At 43.5% G+C, this 21625-nt stretch overlaps 1 protein-coding gene across 1 annotated transcript; it reads right to left on the bottom strand.

Moving 5' to 3' along the window:
• Positions 1-1049: 1049 nt before the first annotated feature.
• On the bottom strand, positions 1050-15103 carry LOC123034373 (2-epi-5-epi-valiolone synthase-like). Its single transcript, XM_044451702.1, has 5 exons — positions 14979-15103; positions 8922-9555; positions 7528-7761; positions 5211-5463; positions 1050-1138 (listed from the first exon to the last, which is right to left on the bottom strand). The coding sequence occupies exons 1-5, from the start codon at positions 15101-15103 to the stop codon at positions 1050-1052; spliced, it is 1335 nt and encodes a 444-aa protein (XP_044307637.1).
• Positions 15104-21625: the final 6522 nt, after the last annotated feature.

Here is a 21625-nt window from a genome sequence, read left to right as displayed (position 1 = left end):
GTGCTTGTTACACTCCTAGAGGACTTCTAGAGCTACTGATTAGGAAGCATAATGCAGCTATTTCCCCCTTTTCCAGATTTTCTGTGGGAAGAATAAAGCTGGGAAAGGAGGCAAGAAAACATGGGAGGTTCTTAGTGGAAGATGCTGCTGTCCAGATCCACCCACTGGTAAAATGTGTTGAACAAGGCAGGTGGGACTTATGTTAAAAGAAGCACTGTTAGTAAGCACTGTTCCTGGAAGCACCCCAAGGAATGGAGTTGGAGGCCTCAAATGTCTGAGGTTTGTAAGTCCATGTGGGTTTTTGAGAGAGTGTTATGGACCCTCTTGTAGAAAGGCTGATATGGGAGGGTTCGCTCCTTCAAAAAATGGAAGCCCAGGTAGATGTACCAATCACAAAACACCCATTCCCCAGAAGGCAAAGTGGTAAGGAAGGCTAAAAGAAAAATAACTTGGCCACGAACATAAATACAAGGCAGGGGCCTCAGGTTCAAAATACCAAACCGCTCTTCCAAATCCAAAAGAGATGGCCCACTCCAGCCTCCCATTTTAATTTTTAAAAACATTTAAAAATAAAATAGAGTTGAGAGGCCTGGTGGGCACTAAGAGAACCTTCAGTAGGTTTCCAAAATGGTGCCCACAGATACCATGCTGGAAACCTGGAATGCTGCCATTCCTGCCATGTTGCATGTGAAGAAAGGAAACTGCCTGGGCAGTCGGGTTACTCAGTTGCCTCCCATGCTAACGGCACCTAGGAAGACTCCCTATTTTACTTAATCACACGATCTCCCCAAGTGTCCCAGCAAAATAATACAAAGAGTCATTTCAGAGGAAGAGAAGCTGGTAAAATGGTGGCTGGTGGCCTTTCTTCCAGTTTCATGCTGAACCCTGAGGAACATGGTTCACCATTTTGTGTATGGGGAGGTATCCAAATGCTGTCAAATCATAAATAGTTTCCCACAAGCACATCCCTTGTTTTATGGATTCTTGGTTTGCCAAGTGCTTGCCGTAGCAGCAGAGGAAAATATTGGTTTGGTTGGTTTCCGTTATTTTCATTGCCTCACAGAAGCAGTTTTACACTCACTGGTCCACAGCCCGTACGCTCTTCTCAGGGTTTCCTCACTGATGTCATTAAATATATCTGGAAGGAAAAAAATCTAATTAGGAAAAGTTTCTAGAATTCTTGCACTCGATAACAAGCTGCCTTACACCAAATAAATGCATCTTCATGCATCTAGCTCAGTGGTGCCCACCCATTGTTGCAGGCGTCGACTACTAGCATTCCTGATGATTGGTCAGGAGCTGATGGGAGTTGAAGTCCAAATATTTGGAATGCTCCACAATACAGATGGCTGGTCTAAAATGCCTGGAATCAGCCCTCAAAGATACAGGAAAAATCTTTCTATCCCTACCTGAATAGACTTGACCTGAACCTTATTTATCCATCATTAGCACGTATATACCACCAAATCTGTCAAAAAGTATCAAGATGGTGTTAAACAAGGTAAACACATGCACACCTGTAATGCAGGTGATTGAAGCAAGGCTGCGTATCCCCTTTTCCTGGAAGCAGTAAAAAACGCAGCCTTGTACAGTTAAAACAAACAGTTGTAACTCTCTTGCTGTTCATTATTTGCTTGCTTGTTTCCCGAAGATTCACAGGAATTACACTATGGTTATGGATTTCCCAATAAATGACAGTAAATGTTGTGCATTAGTTTCTGTCACAGTTTCAGGCAGCAAATGTTAGTTTCCATCAAATGAAGTAACTGCAGTGAATTGTTGTCCAATTATTTCCTCATGTGAACTATTCTGGTGTTGCGTCATTCCTTTTTGTTTCACCTACAGGGTCCCTGATGCCAATGGCTGGCTGTTTCCTTCGTGGGAAAAAGGCACCTGTCTTCACAGGTATATGAGGGGGCAGGAGCAATTTTTGCTGGGTGCTCCATTTTGCAAGTCCCCACACCACCCTTTGCAAATCCTCCAGCTGCAAGTGGATATTCCAATTGTCGTAATATTTAAATGTGGATGACTCTCTGTTAAGCACTGAAAAGACTGAGGGTCAAAGCTGGTGTCTGTGAGGAGGAGGCTATTGATACAAACAAAGGCCCAATATGGGAAAGGGCACACTAGCCGTGCTTTCAATATATGAGGAAACAGGAGAGAGAATGGACAGGAACTGTGTGGAAATCACTCTTGCTGATTAAACATCTCTTCTTTTCAGTTGTCTTTCTGTGTGGATGTGTGTGAGTGTATATGTGGAAGTGTTTGTTTTGCTGTGTTTATTTGCACTGTGAATAGACATATAAGGATATTTGTTTGTACTTGGGTTGTTTGCACATGTTTTGATGAGTAAATGCTCGGTAGATGATTAATTGACCATCTGATCTGTGACTGAGTTTGTTCTCTTCCTTAAGTGCTTTGCTGTGTGTTCTTTTCATGGATTTTGTGATCGTCCTGGGGGCTAGAGATGTGGGAGGACTCTGCTAGGGAAGTCAAAATCCAGCAGATTGGCCCTGCTCGATCCCTGGGAGTCCTGCACTAACTCACTGCAATGCAGATTGAGCTAGCACATGGTCTTCCAAGTCTCAAGCAGGCTGTGATTTGCATATTTCTGAAAGGCAGAGTAATTTGCACACAATAGAGAAACATAGACACAAAGTGAGTCAGAAAGGGTCTCCCAGGCCACCTAGTCTGACCCCTGGCTCCAGCAAGCTCTGCTCATGTAAGCTGGAACATGTGTTTGTCCCCTCTTTCCTTGATCACCTTCACTGATGGGGCCTCAACCACCTCCCTTGGAAGCCCATTCCATATCCTAGGGCTCTGGAAGTATTTCCTGGCATCTAGCCTGAATCCTGGTTCCTTGAACTTTGCTTCACTGGAATGCATCCTGTCCTCCAGTGCAGGGAAGAACAAGTCACAGCCCTCCTCCACATGACATCCCCTCACAAACCCATGTCACTAAAAGATCCCCCCAGATCTCTCTTCTCCACGCTGAAAAGACCCAGTGCCCTCAATCTCTCCTTGTATGTCATCTTTCCCAACCAGCTACCATTCTTGTGATCTTGCGATGAACCAATTCTAACCTAGCTATGTCTTGTTATTAATGTGGAGCTCAGAACTGGATGCAGTACTCCAGCTGTGGATGCACCAGACTGTGCAGAGTGCTGCCTCTTCCGGGTATACCCTCTTGTCCACTTGCCCAGTCTTCATCTCCTGTGGAGGTGCCTCTTCCTTCTAATCCCTCTTACCACCTCTCTTCACATCCACGGTGGTGCCCTCCTATGCCTCCCTGCTTTGCTGATATGGCCATAAATTATGGAAAATACAGCTCGATTATTCACAAATAATTCAAATCATAGCCTTATTTCGGCAAATTTCCCCACCTTTAAAAATAATAAACTGTGGCCTGTTTTAAAAACAGAAGCCACAATCCCCTCCCCACAACTGCTCTTGACTCAGCCCCCTTTGGGTTCTCACTCAGTGAAATGCACTGAAGCACACGCAAGTCACACGACCCTATTTAGAACTAGTCTCAGCTTTAAAATGGATACATGTTTTTATGGTGCATTCTAAATGCATAATTTCTTGAAAATATGCTCTGAATAATGTGTGATCCACGTAGCTGGATGCACAGTCTGCAGATGGACTGTCCTGTTTAAGATCTGATATCCAGGCACCTCTTGGCTCTTCTTGAGCCTGTAACACCAGAGTGTTACATCATGTGTGGATGCATCATGTGTGGATGCCATCATCAGCATCATGTGTGGATGCAATCGCCTGGCAGCAGGGAGCCTGGGAACATACGCTATGGTGGCGGATCTGACGGAGCGGCGCACTCCCGGGGACCGGCCTCCTGCCCACGTGAGGCTGCGTCCCCAGCCATCAACTCCTAGCAAGGGGACCCAGCCTTGCAAGCTAGGCCTGCTTCTGTAATGGGAATTACATATGCCTCTTAAACACTTCTGAGATCCACTTAGCTTTGAAACGGGAATTAACCAGGCTTAATGCAATTACTTGACGTTGTCTGTTTAATTACATCACGGGGGTTGCATAATAACTCTAGTGGTTGTATAATATCCAAGGGAAAATGCTTTGTCAGACCTGATTAAGAGATCAAAATTCAAAGGAAGTCCAATTTAGACTATGCACAGGAAACGATAAATTGCGGGGCAGGCGTGCGTGTGAAGTGTCTGGCGTCCCTTTGTAGGTCTCCAGCTGCTGAAATTTTGCGCGGTTTCTCTGCCCTCCCGCCTCCTCCCTCTCTCAGTTGCACACCTCTCCCCTCACCCTTCCCGTGTTGGTTAGTGCGGCTGAGAAAAAGATGAAGAGGCGTTCTGTCTGCTCTGGAGGGGGTGATCGCTCAGTACGAACAGGCGTCCCAGAGGGAGGTGTGTGAGTGTGTGCGGTGGCGCAGAATCAGGAGAGTCTGTCATATGGGACGACTGCACTCACTTTTCCTTGGCTGAGCAAGGGGTGCAGCACACTTGAAGAAGAGCCTTCCCAACCCGGGCTGGCTCCAGGTTGTGCGGGGCTTGGCCAGGTGCCCTCTGGGCATCCCCCTCCAGCCACAGTGGGCCCTGGGGGGCAGCAGTGCAGGGCAGCAGCAGCCCCCTGAGTCAGGGCTGGCCGCTTGAGAGCCATCCTTTTAATTTCTTCCCAGGGCGTTACAGGGAGTTAAGATTTGGCCCCCAGCATGTCAGGGGCATTGGGGAAATTAAAATTGTGTGTGCTGGTTGGCGGGGGGCAGTGAAGGCAGACAGGCTGATGCCTTGTATCCTCATGATTATGGTCTGTATTATGCAGAGTTCAAGTCTCCTCGTCTTCTGGAACCTGCTCCTAAGGTCTATTTTAAATATGCTGTCTTTAAAAATTCATTGTTAGTGTTCTGCATATTTTAGACCTTTTCCCCAGATGCCTGGAAGTCAAATAAGTGTCTCTTTATATCTGTGTGATGGTGGGGGTGGCATCTTGTCTCAAGTGGCTGTGTATGGCACAAAATATACAGTTAGAGACTCAGTATTAATGCATGAAATAGCTAACAGCTCACTGCCTTTTCATGTCTGCACAAATCAGGTATCTGAGGTACTGATCTGACGTTGCCATGTGGTAGGACTGGCCGTGCTTAGCGAAGCCTGAACACTAGATTGATATAGGATCAACGCCCTTGTTTTCCACTTGCCTCAAAACAGAGAGGTGCAAAATGGATGTACCTGCTTTTCCGAGTCCAATGGGAAGAGGCATTCTCATCTGTCCAGCACTGTGCTTCATTCTTTCCATCAAGGCCTTTTCGATGAGATGCCATGTGCATTCTTTATGCCATACCGGGAGCTCCAGAGCAGTCATGCACCAGATAATCTGGCTCTTCTCCTTCTCGGTTAAGAACCCGTTCACGTAGGAGAGGTACGTCATGAAAGCCATATCAATGTTCACAGCTTCTCCATGCATCAGTGATGGCAGAACTCTCTGAAATGAAGAATGCACCTACATATAATATAATATAATATAATATAATACATAGAATATGATATATAAATATTTTGTTGGATTAGTGATTTGGCCAGGAAAGGATTCATGCAGCCAGAATGACTGTAAATGTTCTTCCATGGCCTGAGACAAAGTTGCCAGAAAGATCCTCTTAGGAGAATTCAGGTAATGGCCCAAGAAGTGTCAGAGAAGATCATGAAGCTGACTGGCCGTGTTCCTCCCACTCCAGCCAGAGGGGAGAGAGCGCAAATCAGAGACTGCTGTTTTGTGTCAGAGACAGGGGATGATAGGTGGAGAACCGTGTGTAGGTTCTACATGCTGAATGTGTTTGTAGGATGTTGTTTGCCTTTCTCTAGAGAACTGTTATTGGAGCCATCGACTTTGGCTGTCTGCTGGAGTATCTCAGCTGGGCCTCTATCTCTATTCAGTCTGTACTTTTGTAAATCAAACTCATATTGGACATATTAAAATGTTCTAAGTGACTTCCAGCTAGTGGCCTCTGAAGAGAAACAAAACTCAGTTAAGCCCTCCCTGAATTTTCAGTACTTGGAGAAGTGGGAAAATATAAAACAATACACATGATTGTATTAAAAAGCCAGGTCTTTTCTTTCAGTTCTAATGCTTGTAGTGGAAAGAGAACAATTACAAAAATGATAATTCAGAGCTGCAACAGAATGTTGTAGTGTATTTTCTTTCCTAACTAGCAATGGTCAGGATTCTAGCCAACCTTTTCCTCTTATCAGGGAAATCCTTTCCCCCGTGAACCACTGAGGTTTTCTGTCCCACCCCCCCAAAAAAATTCTCCCCAACATTCCATTCAGCTGTTTACCAAAAGCACAGCCCCCAAATTCTGTAAACTCTGAGCATGCTAATGTCCATTTCCAGTTTCTCTCTGGCCCATTTCAGCTCCAGTCCTGTCAGTAATCTTCACCTGAGTTTGGGTCAAGGGTCTGTCTTATGGCCAGTGTGCTGGACGGAGGCTCTGGGTTCCAATCCCCACTCAGCCAGGAAACTCCCTGGCTGTCCTTGGGCCAGTCCAGATGATCAGCCCAGATTAAAACAATCAGTCTAACAGATTGCGTGCTCAGTCTAACAGATTGCGTGCTCTCCGTGCCTGCCTTCAGTTATTATCTAACAAAGAAGAGGGTGTGGTGCCTAATCCGGTGCCCTGTCAAACTGATGACATTCCAACTTAGTACATGGATCAGTCTTCACATGGCAACGACACATTCAAGGGAGCGTGCCTGCCTGGCTTCCTTTTGCCCAATCCATTTGTTGTTGACTAGACTGTCAGTATTGTCTCATATATGTACAAATCCTATGCGTCTTTATACTACAGTGGCCATGTCTGAATTTCCTAACAAGCAGAACTGTATCACCAAAACAGAGGACAAATGAGCACAGCCATTTGCCTAGCATTTGATGAACAAATTTCTATGTATTGATCCAAATTTAGAGCTATGTTTATAATATAAAGGACAATCCAATGCATCTCACTGTGGTTTGGAAGACCAGGACCAGGTGACAGGTGTGCCTGCCTGTTGCCTAAGTATGGGTAGGAGCATTTCTTATAGATCTTCATCTTTAAAGCAGATTTGGACTGGACAGCCCTTCCATTGGAAAGCCCCTGGAATCTGTGAAAGGAGACAGCAGCCTGCTGTACGGGTTTGCAAGCAGTGCATCTCCAGCAGAAGAGGAAGGCCTCACAAGCAGTCAGGTTGCAGCAATGCCTCTCCTCACCCCTGTGTGCGTTCAGTGTATGTGTGGTTCTCCTGTGAAGAGACTAGCTGAAATGTGTGGCTGGCAGTCGCTATTCAATGTTGGGTGTGCTTTGAGTTATTTGAAAGCAAAAGTACTGCTCGCTTGTAGGTACATCCATCAAGGACTAAAATGTACTGATATGTGCACAGGTCTACCATCCCATTTGTCCAGGCAGGTGCCCTGTTCTGATGCAGTTGTGGTGGTATTATTGCCCTCCGCTCCCCGGTCATCCATTAGACAGGAGGGAAGCGTCCAGTTTAATACACGACCATTTCCACTCACCATTTCCAGTTCTGGGCTTATGAGGTGACCGAAGTCAACCAGTCTGTTCAGGTCATCTTCCCAGAGGTTTGGGGCAAGCTCTTCCAGCATTGTTTCTATGGCAATCCTGGTGGTCTTCAGTGCAGCATCCCCGTGATCAGCTAAGCCATTGTGAGACTGGAACTTGGTATCCAGCAAGAATTTCCCATGGTTTTTCAGCAAATGAAACAGGCCTTTGTGTTTCATCAGTGCCATCTTGAATAGAGCAGGGAAAGAAGCCATGATAAAGGACAGTGTGAAAGTCATAATGTAATGCAGAGAAGAGGTTTGCTTCAAAACAGGGATAGCCCACCTGCAACAAAGGGGGGGCTCCCATTCTAATGTCACAGGGCCCCCGCCTCTAGAAACAATCTGATTGGACTCCTGGAAAAAGCAATCTGCCTGCCCTCAGAAGCTTATTGGCTGGAGGAAAACTGGGAAGCAGGTTTTGGAAAGAGAAGGGGCTTTCAGAAACTGTTGGAGAGGGATAAAAGGATCAACCAGCCCAGCAGCACAGCGGTTTCAACCACTGCGTCACCTGCAGTCTCTTAAAAGGGGTCAGTGGTGGCCAAAAGCAGAAAAGGAGTGGTTTTGCATGCCTAAAATTTTTGAGTTTGATGCATGGTATCTCAAAGTAAAAATCCCAGGTAGAAACTGTAGGAAATATGCCTTAATCCTTGGATAGCTATTTATAGTTGGAGAATATTGAGTTGAATAAATCTGTACTCTTATTCCATACAAGGAAGCTTCATATTTCTTTGTGCACACATTAATAAATAGGGATGGGGAAAGTAGTATTTTTTAGCTCATTAACATTCTCCCTAATTCTCTTTGATACTTGTTTTTGCTCACTTTTGTTTTAATTTTCCATGTACTTTTAGGTTGTTCAAATGACAAAAGTGTGCATTTCAAATGGGAATAGTGCAGATTCCTGACATATATTTCAACGGTACACACTCTTTCCAATTGACTAAAGTATATATTCCAAGTGTGTGCACTGTTTTCCTAAATATATTTTCCAACCTAGTTGCAAATTTGGAAATTTGTGAACAAGGTGGGATGAACAAAACATTTTTCCTTTCATTTGTGTTTGGGCTTTCAAACACCATGATTTGTGAATCAAAATGAAATTCAAAATGCTTTTGATTTGTGAATCAAAATGAAATTCCTGTACATTCTCCACACAGCAGAACAGGGTGTGAAGGTTTCATGGCAAAGTTGTGGAGAAAGGATAGCAAAAACTATTGTAAGGAGATAAGAGTATCAGTGGAAATGAGATTGTAACACACGGAGAAAGCAGGAAGGGTACGAGTGAACATATGGGAGGCAGATCTGTGGTAAAAGAGGTGGAATCATAAATATCAAGCCTAGGATACCTTTAGAATTTCCCCAAATCCATTGGAGATATGCTGGCGGGGGACTGTTTTGATGAAGGTTCTGTCAAGAAAGGTGGCTATAGGCGGAACGTAGCTCCCAAGTTTGTTCTTGCACTGCAGGAAATTGACACCATTCTTTGCACCAACGCTGGCATCCACATAGGACAGGAGGGTGGTTGGCACTCGGATGTACGGCGTGCGTCTTCTATACAGCGATGCGGCCAGTCCCACGATATCTAGGCATGCCCCTCCACCCATGGCTATAATCGGCTCAGTGCGCCTGTCCAGGCCAAAGTTTTGCACTTCCTGCAAGATCTCTAACACCATTTCCATGGATTTGGTTTCTTCAGTGGTTGGCAGAGAAAGAATTTTATACTGGATGTCATTGGCTTCGAAATACTTTCTGACCCCTGAGCCGTAAAACTCGTGGACAACCGAATCCATTACAATGAAACGCTTCTGTGCTCCTTCCTTGTTCATAGCCCTGTCCAGTTCCTCTTGATCTTTGATATGCCCATACAGCAGGGTCTTATTGGAGGGATCTAGGAGACTGCATGTTTCCACCACTTTATAGCAGAAATAGATGGGTGCTTGAATTGTCCAGGACACGTCGCCATCTGAGATCGTTTCAATTCTGTTAGGGTTAAAGCGAGAGAAAAGTGATAAAGGGCAGGTTTCACTTATGGCTCAGGCTAAGCAGAAGTCCCTCATCCCCAGTTTTCACTCGCATTTGTAGGTGATGAAAATTGTGAGGGGTGTAATTGGGGGAAGGTCCCAAAAAATTGCCTGAAAGTCTGGACCATCATTTGTCTTTGGTGATTGTGGCAAAAGCAGTTTCCTTTTATTGCTGTATTTGTTCATTTTACGTTTTTCCTCCCTCTCCTGTGGGGGCATCAGAAATACTTGGGTGACAGAAGTGTCCAACTGCACTCTCATTTTCCTCAGAGTACTCCTGGAATTAGGTTATATCATTGTGTAGGATTATTCTGAAGGGTTATCTGAAGAAAAAAGGTTCCCGTCAATTCTACTCCCCTCCTGAAACTCCCTCAGAATGAAAGTAAAACTCCAGGACCAAATAGGAGGAAAGAAAATGGTGACCAGAGGCATCTTGGAAAAAGCTCAGATGTTACTACCTCTGATGGTGTTAATAATGGAAAAGCAAAAAATAATAATGGTGCTGCCACTAAAGATAAAAGATCTCTGAGGTGTATTGTTGTTGGATTTAGCCATTTTGGAACCAATATAGAAGTTATGTCTAAATGAATTTAAGACTAAATATATGCTGTCCCGAGACATTTGTAGGGGATGGGATAGAAAAGCTTTTAATAAATTAAATAAATAAATGGACTATATCAAGAAAGTTTATCATAAATGAAGCTGGACTTTGATTTGCTGCAAGGTTTTTAATTCTGTTTACGCAGTCACCAAGAAAGTGCAGAGGAGGGAATGGCTGGGGGGCTGAATGCCCCTTGATTGCCACACATTGAACGGGAAAGGGGAATATTCATACGCCTCACCAAACACTCCCAGAATCCTGCATACATTTGAGAACTGCAGGTGTGATGGACTACTGGTCATGCAGGGGATTCCACGCGTCCTCAGCTGAAAGATTTCTCCTTCACACTTTCTGCTCAACAAGCAAAGGCCAGAGACTGCTGGTTCCTACATGCATTCTGTGAACTCATGGAGGTGGATGCCTGAATAGTGGGTTCTGTTTTATAAGAAACTACACTCCCCCTTGTAGTGCAGTCCAATGTGACTGCTTATAAGCACCCAAACTCCAAGGATTATGGGCATCCCATCAAGGAACGAAGGGGCATGAAGTGAAAGCCACCTCCATGCTTCTCCCATCCTTCAGAGGGAGAAGAATTATTTTTATTTATTTATTTATTTTATTTATTTAGAAAATTTCTATGCCGCCCCATTCACCGAAGCCTCGGGGCGGCTTACAAATAAATCAATTAAAATACTATAAATTAACAATATAAAACAAGTTAACAGTATAAAATAAGTCACCCTGGCCAATTAGATGGCTGGTTTTGGCCTCATCAGCCTTTTGCCCTGCAATGCAAGGGCATGCCACCAAGGTACTGCGTATTATGGAAGAGTCTCTTTCCTCCCTCTCAGCCATCCAGATTGCCCACAAACCTCCAGCTCTGTGGCAGAGGGAGGGCAGCCTGAGGTCAGAGCCCCCCCTTCACCTCAGAGTGCATTTCTGAGGCCAGAACGGGGGCTATGACCTCTCCAAGGGCTGTTTGACATTTACTGTGCTTTGAAGTAAGTCCTCTGTCTTTTTCTGAGCTCTATTTTGTTGTTTTCAGTAACTGTATTTGTGAGTGGTTGCTTCACATAACATAAAATGCAAAAACAATTAAATAATAAAGATTAAATCCACAAAGCATAAAGTGCATTTGCAGTGTTAGGCTACTGTAACATTTTGAGCACATTTGCAAAGCATTCACAAAAATGTTGCATTGCCAGCCTCAAATTCTTATCCCTAGTTAAGATCACTACTCTACAGGCCCACCATACTTAATGCTGCATAATTTCCATTCTTGTATATGCCAAGTTTGTTTTGCTATCATAAGCATCAACTGAAGCTGGTCAACAGCCCTCCCGGGAATAAGGGCTGTGTACCTCTTTGTGAACCGCTTAATCTAGGAATTTTGGCTGCTGTTCAGCAACTGATGTTCATAACAACAAAAGGAATCGAATTCCATGGGGTGTTACGTCTGTGATGCAATGGCTTCCTATGGTCTGAAGATACTGATTTTTAAGTAGTTGGTATTAAGGAGCAGTGAGATGTTTGCAACACCTTTCCTTGACTAACAAGAAAAGAAAATAGAAAATTATTTGCTGGCTCACCTACACTTCAAAACTGGCCTGCAGATACATACGGTCATGTTGGGTTGGAAAAGTTTTCCCCAAATGGCACCTTAAAATGCATTGTACTACCATGCCCAAGCATCATGGCTGGGGATTTTGGGATTTGTCGTTTAACATATCTCAGTGGGGCTAGCTCGTAGAAGGCTGGATTGGAACATGTGACGAAAAGGTCACAGGCCTGAATGTGGTGGTTAAATGTGGAGCCACCCATCCAAATCCCACCAGCCATGGAGATCACTGGGAGCTGCCACCCGTCACCCTCTCTTAATTCAGACCTATGGCACAGAATATTACAGTGTGTGTGTGGTCTTCATACCTCTCACCCCAGTTCCTTGGGGGATGGGTATGCTTATCATGTGAAAAATAAAACAAAAAGTGTTTCTTGCCATAAACATCATGGAGCAATAGGTGATGTCTTTGACTCACACAGACTGCTGTTGGCCGGGATATCGGAATCAATTGGCTTCTGGAGCTTGACAGCTTATCATTTACTCTACTTGTGTAAAGTGCTGCCATTGAAGGCCACATCAAAACTCCTGTTTGTTCTAGAAAGAATGTGTTTCTGATCTCGCTATACTGCAAATATTGGGGACTATGTAAGAGAAGACATTACGGTTAATATTTAATAGCCATAAATGCATTATATGTTGAAGAGAAGAAGGAGGTAACCATATCCTCAACTGTCAATTAATCGGAGGGATGACTTTCATCCTTCAAGGAAAGCAATGTATGTCCTTAGGGAAAAACTTGTCAGACATCCTCCCATCTGTGACACCCGCAACTCTTTGATGTCGCTGCAAGAATGATGCAACTTTCTCCTGAAGTTTATGGCAAATGCATTATGCTTTTTGATCATGCTGGTGGGTTTTCTGTATCACTGTATTTGTTTTTGCCCATTTCTGTAGTTCATTACCTCTGGCTGTGGTGGAAATGTCTGTCACAAAGAAAAGTCTTTCTCTATGAGTCCTCTCCCCAGCAATATCCCACAGCCCAAATCAACTACCACTTTAGTTCAAAGTTATTCCAAATATTAGAAAAAATACACAACAGATAAATATACAACTTAGAATAGCATCTTTTAGGTTGCATTGCTGCATCCCATCTTTTTGTGCTCAATACGAACTTTTGCAGGTTTTCAACTTGCAGTTCAATCCTAAGCATGTTAGCCCAGAAGTCAGTTCCTCTGAGGGCAAGCAGATACTTCACCTCCCAGATCCAAGGCTGGAAACAGTGCCTGAATCTTGGATCAGGGAATGCTTCCCCTGTTCCTTTGCAGCTGGAGCCAGTTGTTCTCCAAGGTCAGAACCGTGCTGGCTGCTCTCCAAGGGGAAAACAAGCAAAACTGACCTTGGAGGGGGGAAATGGACATTCTGCTGGGCAGGAAGGGTAGGACACTGGAGACACCCCCTCCCCACCTGCTATTGCTAGATGGAAAAAAAAGTCTAGTGGAAACACAGCATGGGAGGGTGAAGAGAGAAAGGTTGTTTCTGCCACTTTTCCTACCCTGCGTAAGATGAGTGCAAGACTCCAAGTTTGAGGGTCTATGATTATTACAATAGGACTGAACACTTATTTCCTAGCAAGACTGAGAGAAATCCAGAATGGATTCGAATGACTTCATATTTCAGTGAATTTGACCTGTGTATTCTGAAGCCACACAGATTCTGCAAATGGCAGACAACTATTTGTTCGCTTTCTGGAATTCTACACAATTTTAGCTGTATGAGGAAACAAAAATAGTGTAAACATGCTAATAGATACACACCACTAATAATGATAGTTTTGTGCATTTCTGATCTTTCTTCAGTCCTGTGGTATAGCACTAAGACAAATGCACAAAATATTGTGGACCAAATGAAGTCATGTAAACTGTGCTGGACATTTTTGCAGCCTCTTCCAAAAGGGGGAAATAAATCCAACTCCTTCAGCGAAAGGAAGATGGAAAGAAAGATACCTGATAAGCCATGAAACTTATAGGATTGACTAAACAAAAGCAGAAGTCAAGAAAGGTTAAAGCAGCCTAACTTAGCCCAGGACTGCAGACTTATTGTCTATGCTTTTATTTTATTTATTTATTTATTTATTTATTTATTTATTTATTTATTAAAACATTTTTATGCCGCCCCATTCGCCGAAGCCTCGGGGCGGCTTTTATCCTGCACCTTCAGTATTTCAACATTTCCAGATTGGCTTACCAGGAAAATTTAAAATGCAATCTAATACCCAGGTGTGAGAGAGGCCTGCTTAGCATGTACTTAGTCTGCGTGTCTACATTTAAAACTTAACAGCAACACTCATTTAGTACGAGAGATATGGAAGCCATGATTTGGAACCGGACTGAAGTATGCTCAAAGTAGACTTATTGAAAGCAATGGAACAAGTTCATTGTGACTAAGTTAAATCCCATTGATTCCAACAAATCTACATTAAGTAGCTAGTGTGGCACGGCGGTTTAGCATGTGGGACTGGGACTCAGGAAATCTGAATTCTAGTCCCTGCTCAGCCATGGAGCTAACTTGGTGAATTGTCTGCCAAGAATGGCATGATTCAGTGAGTGCAACAAGCAGGGAGAAATCTTAATGGTTTCAAAGATACTACAGTTATGCTTTTTCTCTTAAGTGGAACCCCACAAGCATCCAATCACATGCCAGCCAACCAAAGATGCCTGTGCTTGTTTTCTGGCTATGATTCAGCATTGCAATTTATATGCGCAATCTCTCAATAGAGGCAGACTTCTCCCCAGGCGCTCTAGTTGTCCCAGAAGCATATTCATGATTCCAACTGTAAATTTAGTAACTGATGTTTGTTCTTCCATTCTTTTCTTGTATTTTTAACTTTATTTTAAAGTATAATTGCACATTAAAAACAAAAATGAGCAACACAGCATATAAGGCCAAATAATCCTAGCATTATTCTGTTTTAAATGTTTTAAATCCTGCTTTATATTTTATCTTGGCATTTTATGCTGCTTTTAATGTATTTGTATTTTATATTGCATTTTATTGCAAAGCTTTCTGGGCAACGTTAACTACCCAGAGCGCTTTGCCTGTTGGGTGGTATAAACACAAAGCCAATAACACCTTCCCCATCCCAGAAAGCATTATTTAACACAAATGGTCTCTCCATTGCTCCCTTTTATACTGGAAAAATTGCACAACCTCTTCTACTTACATTTTAGCCGGTGAAATGGTGACCTCATTCTCAGAATCAGGAATGGCTTCACCTTCCTTGATCCGGCACCAAGTATTCTTGACGCGTACTAGTTGGAAGTCGGTCTGCTTGGACTCTTGGGGCATGGTGGTTGCACACTTGGTCTCAGCTGAGAAGAGCTTTCCCTCAGAGCACACCTTCTCTTCCAGGAGGTGTCTGCTAGGCGGGACTCTCTGTGTCCTTATAAAGGCTACATGGTCACAATGGGTTGGAAGGGGAGGCATTCCTCCACTGGTGAGATGAAAAGGTTTCAGGGGTGGCCATGTTGGGAGGGGGGGGGAATTATAAAACTGGCATTACCTAACATGTATACATGGCAGAGGGGTGATCACGTTACCCAGATATGCAGCCTCATGTGTGCACATACACATGCTGTGAAGGAGAGTTGTATAACCTAATGGTTTTGTAATGAAAAGATGCAATTAGAATGGAACAATTAGCTACTTATGGAATGCCCTGCAATGAGATGGCTGTCATGAAAGTAATTTCCCTGCCACATTAGAGGATATCAGGAATTCATTTGTCTCAGTGATTCCTTTGGTTATAACACACCTTTATATAAGCTATTTAAGATAAGATCACAGAAAATAACTGGAACTGGATCCAAATGTGGCACAGATTCCAAGTTATGGGGCAATGTAAGCACAGGGATATGTGTTGGGACCAATGCTTTACAACTCGTTTATTAATTATCTGGATTTAGGAAAGAGCAGTGGCTTGGCCAAATTTGCTAAGGACACCATTTTTTCAGGGTGGAGAAAACAAAAAGGCATTGTAAAGAGTGTTAGCTTTATGCGTAACCTATTTATTTATTATATTTATATCCTGATCTTTTACTTTTCAAGGAACTCAAGGCAGCTAACATAGTTTTCTTCCTCCTCTCAGTCTTATCTGCGCAACAACACCCCTGATAGGTAGGTTGGGCTGAGAGTCTGTGACTGGCAGCCCAAAGTCACCCAATTTGCTCAATGGCTGAATGGGGGCTAGACCCAGATCTTGTGAGTGCCAGTTGTGCACTTAATCGCTACCCCACACAGGCTGCCATGAATCTAATCTCTATACATGTAAGACAGGTTCTCACATTACTCAGATATGTATATTCACGTTTAGGGCACACATACAGTGAAGAAGCAGAGCTCTGTAGCCCAGCGAATTTATAATGATAAAAAATACAACTAGAATAGAAAAATAAGCTTCCTTTGGGATGCCCTGCAGTGAAACAAGCTGTCATGAAAGTTGAGCTGGTTCTCTGCCACATAAAAGGATACCCGAAACTAATTCATCTCCACTCAGTGACCCTTTAGATTATAACACATCTTTATATAATCCTTGGATCTTTTCAACATAAGATCACAGAAAATGACTGGAACTGGATGCTTAGATCTCGTTGAACACTGAGTGCATACAGCATTTTTTCCCAGACAGATCTTTGTTCCTGCTTGGTTATGTAACTCTCACATTTGTATTTCATGTGTCTTCAGAGCGGTTCAGGGGAAATCACGCTTGCCTCTCCCCAACTGTGTTAACTCTGAACTGACCAAACAAACTAGAATGGATGCCCGCCAAGCAAACACCAGAATTTTGAGCAAGTTTTGTGCCATTTTGTCTCCATAAATGGAAGGATGGACATTGCTGGCTCAGAAGACAGCTTGGTCCTGTCCAGTGCTCAGCCTCTACTGTCTAGACTTTTGCCCCAGAGAATCTGAGAGCAGCTAACACAGGCAGTCACTGTGCTGCTATTTATTAAATTTATACCCCACCTTTCCAATATCATAGCGCTCCAGGCAGAGCTCTGTCCATCTAATTATGGAAGGGGCCATTACAAGCCAAGCACGTTTCCAGAAGCATTCTCTGTTTAACTCCCCACTCATCCCATTGATGCCATTAGACTCCAACCAGAATGAGACTGTCTGTACGGACTGCCATGGGGCAGCTATATGCCTGCCCATTAATGGTCTCCTTTTGCATTTGCTGGTTCCCAGCTCAGATTCCAGACTCAGGAAATTCCTCTTGCACATTCTCTAAGGCCAACCAGCAGCTTACATAAAACCAGTACAGGTGCTGCTGAGGTGGATTGCTGCCAAAAGCCCCGTTCTGCCTCCGCTATTGCACTGGGCCTGGCAGGGCCTGGGGGCATCACATGGACCCACCGGCAGGGCACAGCAGGTGTTGGCGCCCGGCCAGATCACTCGATAGGAATGGCCTTGGGCTTGAGCTGATCCTCTCCATGTGACTGACAGGGTTGGCCCTGCCCCGCACGTGGAGGAAGATGCACGTTTCCCAGCTGGGCACATCTGGCCTCACACTGGTGGAAGGAGCAGCCGCATCCCCTGAAGCTTCGGTGAAGTGTCCCAGAATGCCACGTTTACCAGGTAAGCTTTTCTTCCTGATCCCTCCAGTGCCTTTTCAAGAAGGGTGAATGTTCATTTTCTTTAACTAGGTCTTCCTTTTGCAGAATGTCTGCATGCTTTTATATTCTTCTCCAGTCAGCAAATGCTGCTCTGCTATAAAGCCAGGGCTGCTTCATGTATATAAATCCTATCTGGAAATGCTTTTTGTCTGAGAATAAATGGGAAATCTACATTTAAATACATGTGCAGTGAATGCATATCAACATGATTTTTCCATTGTGTGTATGAACAATAGTGAGCTGGCCATGTTTATGGTATGTAGTCACACTGAGAAACCCATGGATTCAGTCCAAATTTAGATGAACGCAGAAGCAGACTTTTTCATTCCCTCCTCTCCAGGGCAGGCCCCTGAAGACTCCTGAAAATAATATGCAGAAGGTCAGGGGACTCTGTTGAATGGGGCCAACTGTGCAGTCAGGGTGAGCAACCCAAACCCAGTGCAGGCGCCATCTATTGCAAGAACCATTGCCTTTACTGAAAGGAGGTCCAGGATACTACTTTGTGTACTACTAGTTCTTCCATGGGAACAGCAAGTTGGGGAGGGGGCTGGTAGGTCACTGAGTCCAGTGCTTTGCCTGATGTAGGAAATCCAGAGCTAAAACATCCCCACCGGTGGCTCTCCAGCCCCTGGTTGAAGATTTCCAGTGAGAAAGAGCTGCACAGGAATTTTGGGTCATCTGTGTGCTGGTCCTTCATAGCAACCTGAAACCACCATCATGGACAAGAGAACAAAAGGGGCTCCTCCATCGCTCTTCTCAGTCACCAGAGAAGAAGCCCTCCAGGATGACTATGATGACAAGTATTGTCAGCATTACACCTGAAAAAGACGAAAGCAAGGGTAAAATGAGGCCTGAGTTATTTCTGATAGAAATAACTACATATGGAGAGGGAGTTATTACTTCATTAATCAGCAGGAGCTGGGGGTTCAGAAATTTTCCTGTAGATAATGGGAAAATTCAAAAGAAGACTGCAAGCACCAAGGTGGCTTCACCCTTATTAAGGGGCAAACACGTAATTTTTTAGCTAATGATAGAGGAAGTCATTTGTTGTTTTAATCCAAACTCACTTGAGTTTCCCCTTAGAAACTGAATGAACTGACTAGAGGATATCCTAGCAGAAAATAATGTTTTCTGACCAATCTTTTTGGAAGCAATCTCTGTCACGGTCATATTTCCTTAGTTTGAACTATTTCTTGCAAAACACAAGGTGCTCATTTTTCCCAGAGCCTGAGGAGTTCCCGAGATCCTCTTTCTTTTTCCTGCAGCAGGAGAAAGGCAGCTTGAGCGACTTGGTACCCTTAAGGGATACTAAGTGAATAAGCTGCCCAGTTTATTTGTTAATGATGGTGTCATGTTGGTTCTACTGTTTTCACAGATGCTTTATGTAACTGTTTTAGCACTTCCACATTTTAATTGTATTGTAATGTGTACTGTAACATATTTCAATGTGCTTTGAATCTTCTTGTGAATGACTTGTACTTTTAGATATAGATGTTTTATGTAAATCTATATAAATAACAAGAAGAATAGGAAGAATAGGAAGGATTTTGTAAGAAAAAATGTTTGGCCAAAAAGAAGCTAAGCATCCCATTTTACTTAAAGAAACGGTGGAATTCCATGTGATGTTTCTTCCTGATGGAATTCCATGTGATGTTTCTTCAGCTTTCAGATGGTGCAAAACAAGACATGCTTCCTCTACCTGATTTCTTCTGAGAGAACTGCTTTCTGAAGTTTTATATTACAGCTGAAGAGCCATATATTTCCCATTTTAAAATTATTGTTTGCTATTATCTTATATGGAAAATAAATGCACCTTGTGTTTTGCAAGAAATAGTTCACACTAAGGAAATATGACCGTGACAACGATTGCTTCCAAAAAGATTGGTCGGAAAACGTTATTTTCTGCTAGGATGTCCTCTAGTCTTCATCGCTCTGGGGTATGAGTATTCTATAGACAATGCTTTATTGTACATGTACTGTCAGAAATTTGAATTGCTAACATATGTTGCACGGTTGTATTACTCTTCCTTGAATAATAATTTCCTTCTTCCAAGAGTGAGTCCTGCTGAACGTAGTCATTGTAAAATAGCTAATATCTTTTGACAAAATAACAGAATGTTAAGAGTTGGATTTTTTTAATTATTCCAGGCTTTGATTCAAATCCCCTCAAAAAGGGCAAAGAACATGTCACTAGAACCATGGTGGTATAACTCATCCATTCAAAAGTGATCAAATATTATTCTTTGAGAGCCTTTGTTGCTAAATACCCTTGCTTCTAGATCTGAGCTATGTTGCATGGGATTCCAAATGTGCCCCCTGATTTGGGTCAGGGGGCACATTTGGAATTGTGAGTGGGCATCATGTGCACTTACATAAAATGGCTGCCATGGGGCCACCTTGTCCATTCGTAAAATGGCTGCCATTCTTAACACAGACTCTCATTTTTCCCAGAAGCCAAATTAGGGAGACTGAAAGAATAAAGAAAAGTAACTTGGTCAAGAACTTAGGTACAAGGTTCAGGTGGAGTCTTATTCCGAAACAGATGACTGCAGAAGGTAGCACTGAAGGGGTTTTTAATTTAAACATCTTAGGAAATAAAACAGAAATTAGGAGAGGCAGTGAGCCTGTTGAGTATCAAAAGAGATGTGCGTGGGCACAACCCTGACCTGAACCTCTTCCAGTGTTCAGTGCTGAGGTAGGATAGGAACAGACCTTAGACAACCCACTGGGACCATACGACTGCAGTCTAAATTAGATGAAACTTTGGAAGTCTGCAAGGCAAATGGATCTCTTTCAGCAGCCTGTAAACAGTACAGATATAAACTAAGCAGAATATGGAGTTTTCAGTGGTTGCATGCCATACTTTCAAGGCTTTCCCTAATACAGGGGTGGGGAAACTCAAGCCAAATCCCATTCTGTGGGGGTCCCTGGGTCCCACTCTCTTCTATCCTGGTACCCTTTTCTCCAATTTGGTAGTTTCCTTGGTTTTGTGCCATTTATCCCTGTTCCAAAAGGCTGGCATGCCTCTCCTAAGACTTAGTTACTGGCAGGAAGATCTTTAAGCTACATCATGCTTGCTATTCTTTGCATTTTGGTCCAGATCCCTTTGCATTCAGGCACAGTTATCACTGGAAGGTGGCCCTGAGAGCTCCTCTAAATTGAACTTGGCCTTCAGGCTGAAAAGGGTCTCTGCCCGTGTCCTAATTTGTCCAAACTGTAGTCAAAATGAAATAGGCAGATGTGTTAATCTTCCAGTGGTGATGGGAATTCCCAAGAGCACAGACATTCTGGAAAGTGGTTGCTGATTCCTGCCAGGAATTCTCTATCTTAGATCAAATCAAGCCAAAGCATTCCTAAGAAGCAAAATTACAAAACTGACGTTCTCATACTTTGGACCTGAGAAGTCAAGAGTCACTGGAGTATTCAATCATTCTAGGGAAAGTCAAAGGCAGAAGAAGAAAAAGACATTGGATTGACTCCATCAAGGAAGTCACAGCCTTGAATTTAGAACAGCTAAGCAAGGAATGTCATGGATGGAACGTTTGGAGGGCTTTCAGTTATAGGTCACCATAAACTATGCTAACAACGGCTCTAGTTATGCTTTAATGTCATTCTGAACCCAGTGACCCTGGATGTCTACACAAAGACTTTCCGAATAACTGTATACCCACACCTTCCTCTCTCTTGCCTTGCCGCATGTAGTTTCAGCTCAGAACATGAATGAATCCACATAGTATGCTTGAATCATATAAATCCAGAGCACATCCTCCTTTGATCTAGTGTGAAGAACACCCTCAGATTTATAACATTTCTTTGATCTGCCTCCCTCCCTGAATTTAGTGGGAAGTGTAGTAGTTTCAAGGTTTTATTTTACCAATGACAGTAATATGCAATGGTTCCGCCATTCGGTTTAGTGAGGGAACCATCTTAATGAGCTGATTATGGGTCTTAAGAAAGGGCAGCAAATGGTTAGTTAATTCATCCTCATGTCTGTATTTCTATTTCCTGTGAGAGGCATTTGGGTTTTGCCTCTGGTGACAAAATAACTTGACCTGCCTTGGGTATTAAGTACTTTGACTTGTGCGGGTGTATATGCCTGTGTGTGTGGGAGGCGGAAGCACTTGCTTGCCTGGTTTAGGCAGGACCATGTCCTGGCCCTGCTATTGTCCCCAATCCAACATTCAGTCTTACCCGAGTG

Source organism: Varanus komodoensis, unplaced genomic scaffold (genome assembly GCF_004798865.1).
Source record: "Varanus komodoensis strain SLA01 unplaced genomic scaffold, ASM479886v1 scaffold6_4, whole genome shotgun sequence".
NCBI classification, from domain to species: domain Eukaryota; kingdom Metazoa; phylum Chordata; class Lepidosauria; order Squamata; family Varanidae; genus Varanus; species Varanus komodoensis.
The sequence above is the reverse complement of the archived record's forward strand: the minus strand, read 5'-3'. Positions and strand labels throughout refer to the sequence as shown.

Excerpts from the sequence above, each read along its gene's own strand:
- LOC123034373 (XM_044451702.1), bottom strand. The coding sequence starts at position 15,103 with ATGCCCCAAGAGTCCAAGCAGACCGACTTCCAACTAGTACGCGTCAAG. Across the intron at positions 5,464-7,527 it reads TAAGCCCAGAACTGGAAATG|AGAGTTCTGCCATCACTGAT; the intron begins GTGAGTGGAAAT and ends TCTTCATTTCAG. Across the intron at positions 1,139-5,210 it reads CATTGGACTCGGAAAAGCAG|ATATATTTAATGACATCAGT; the intron begins GTACATCCATTT and ends TTTTCCTTCCAG.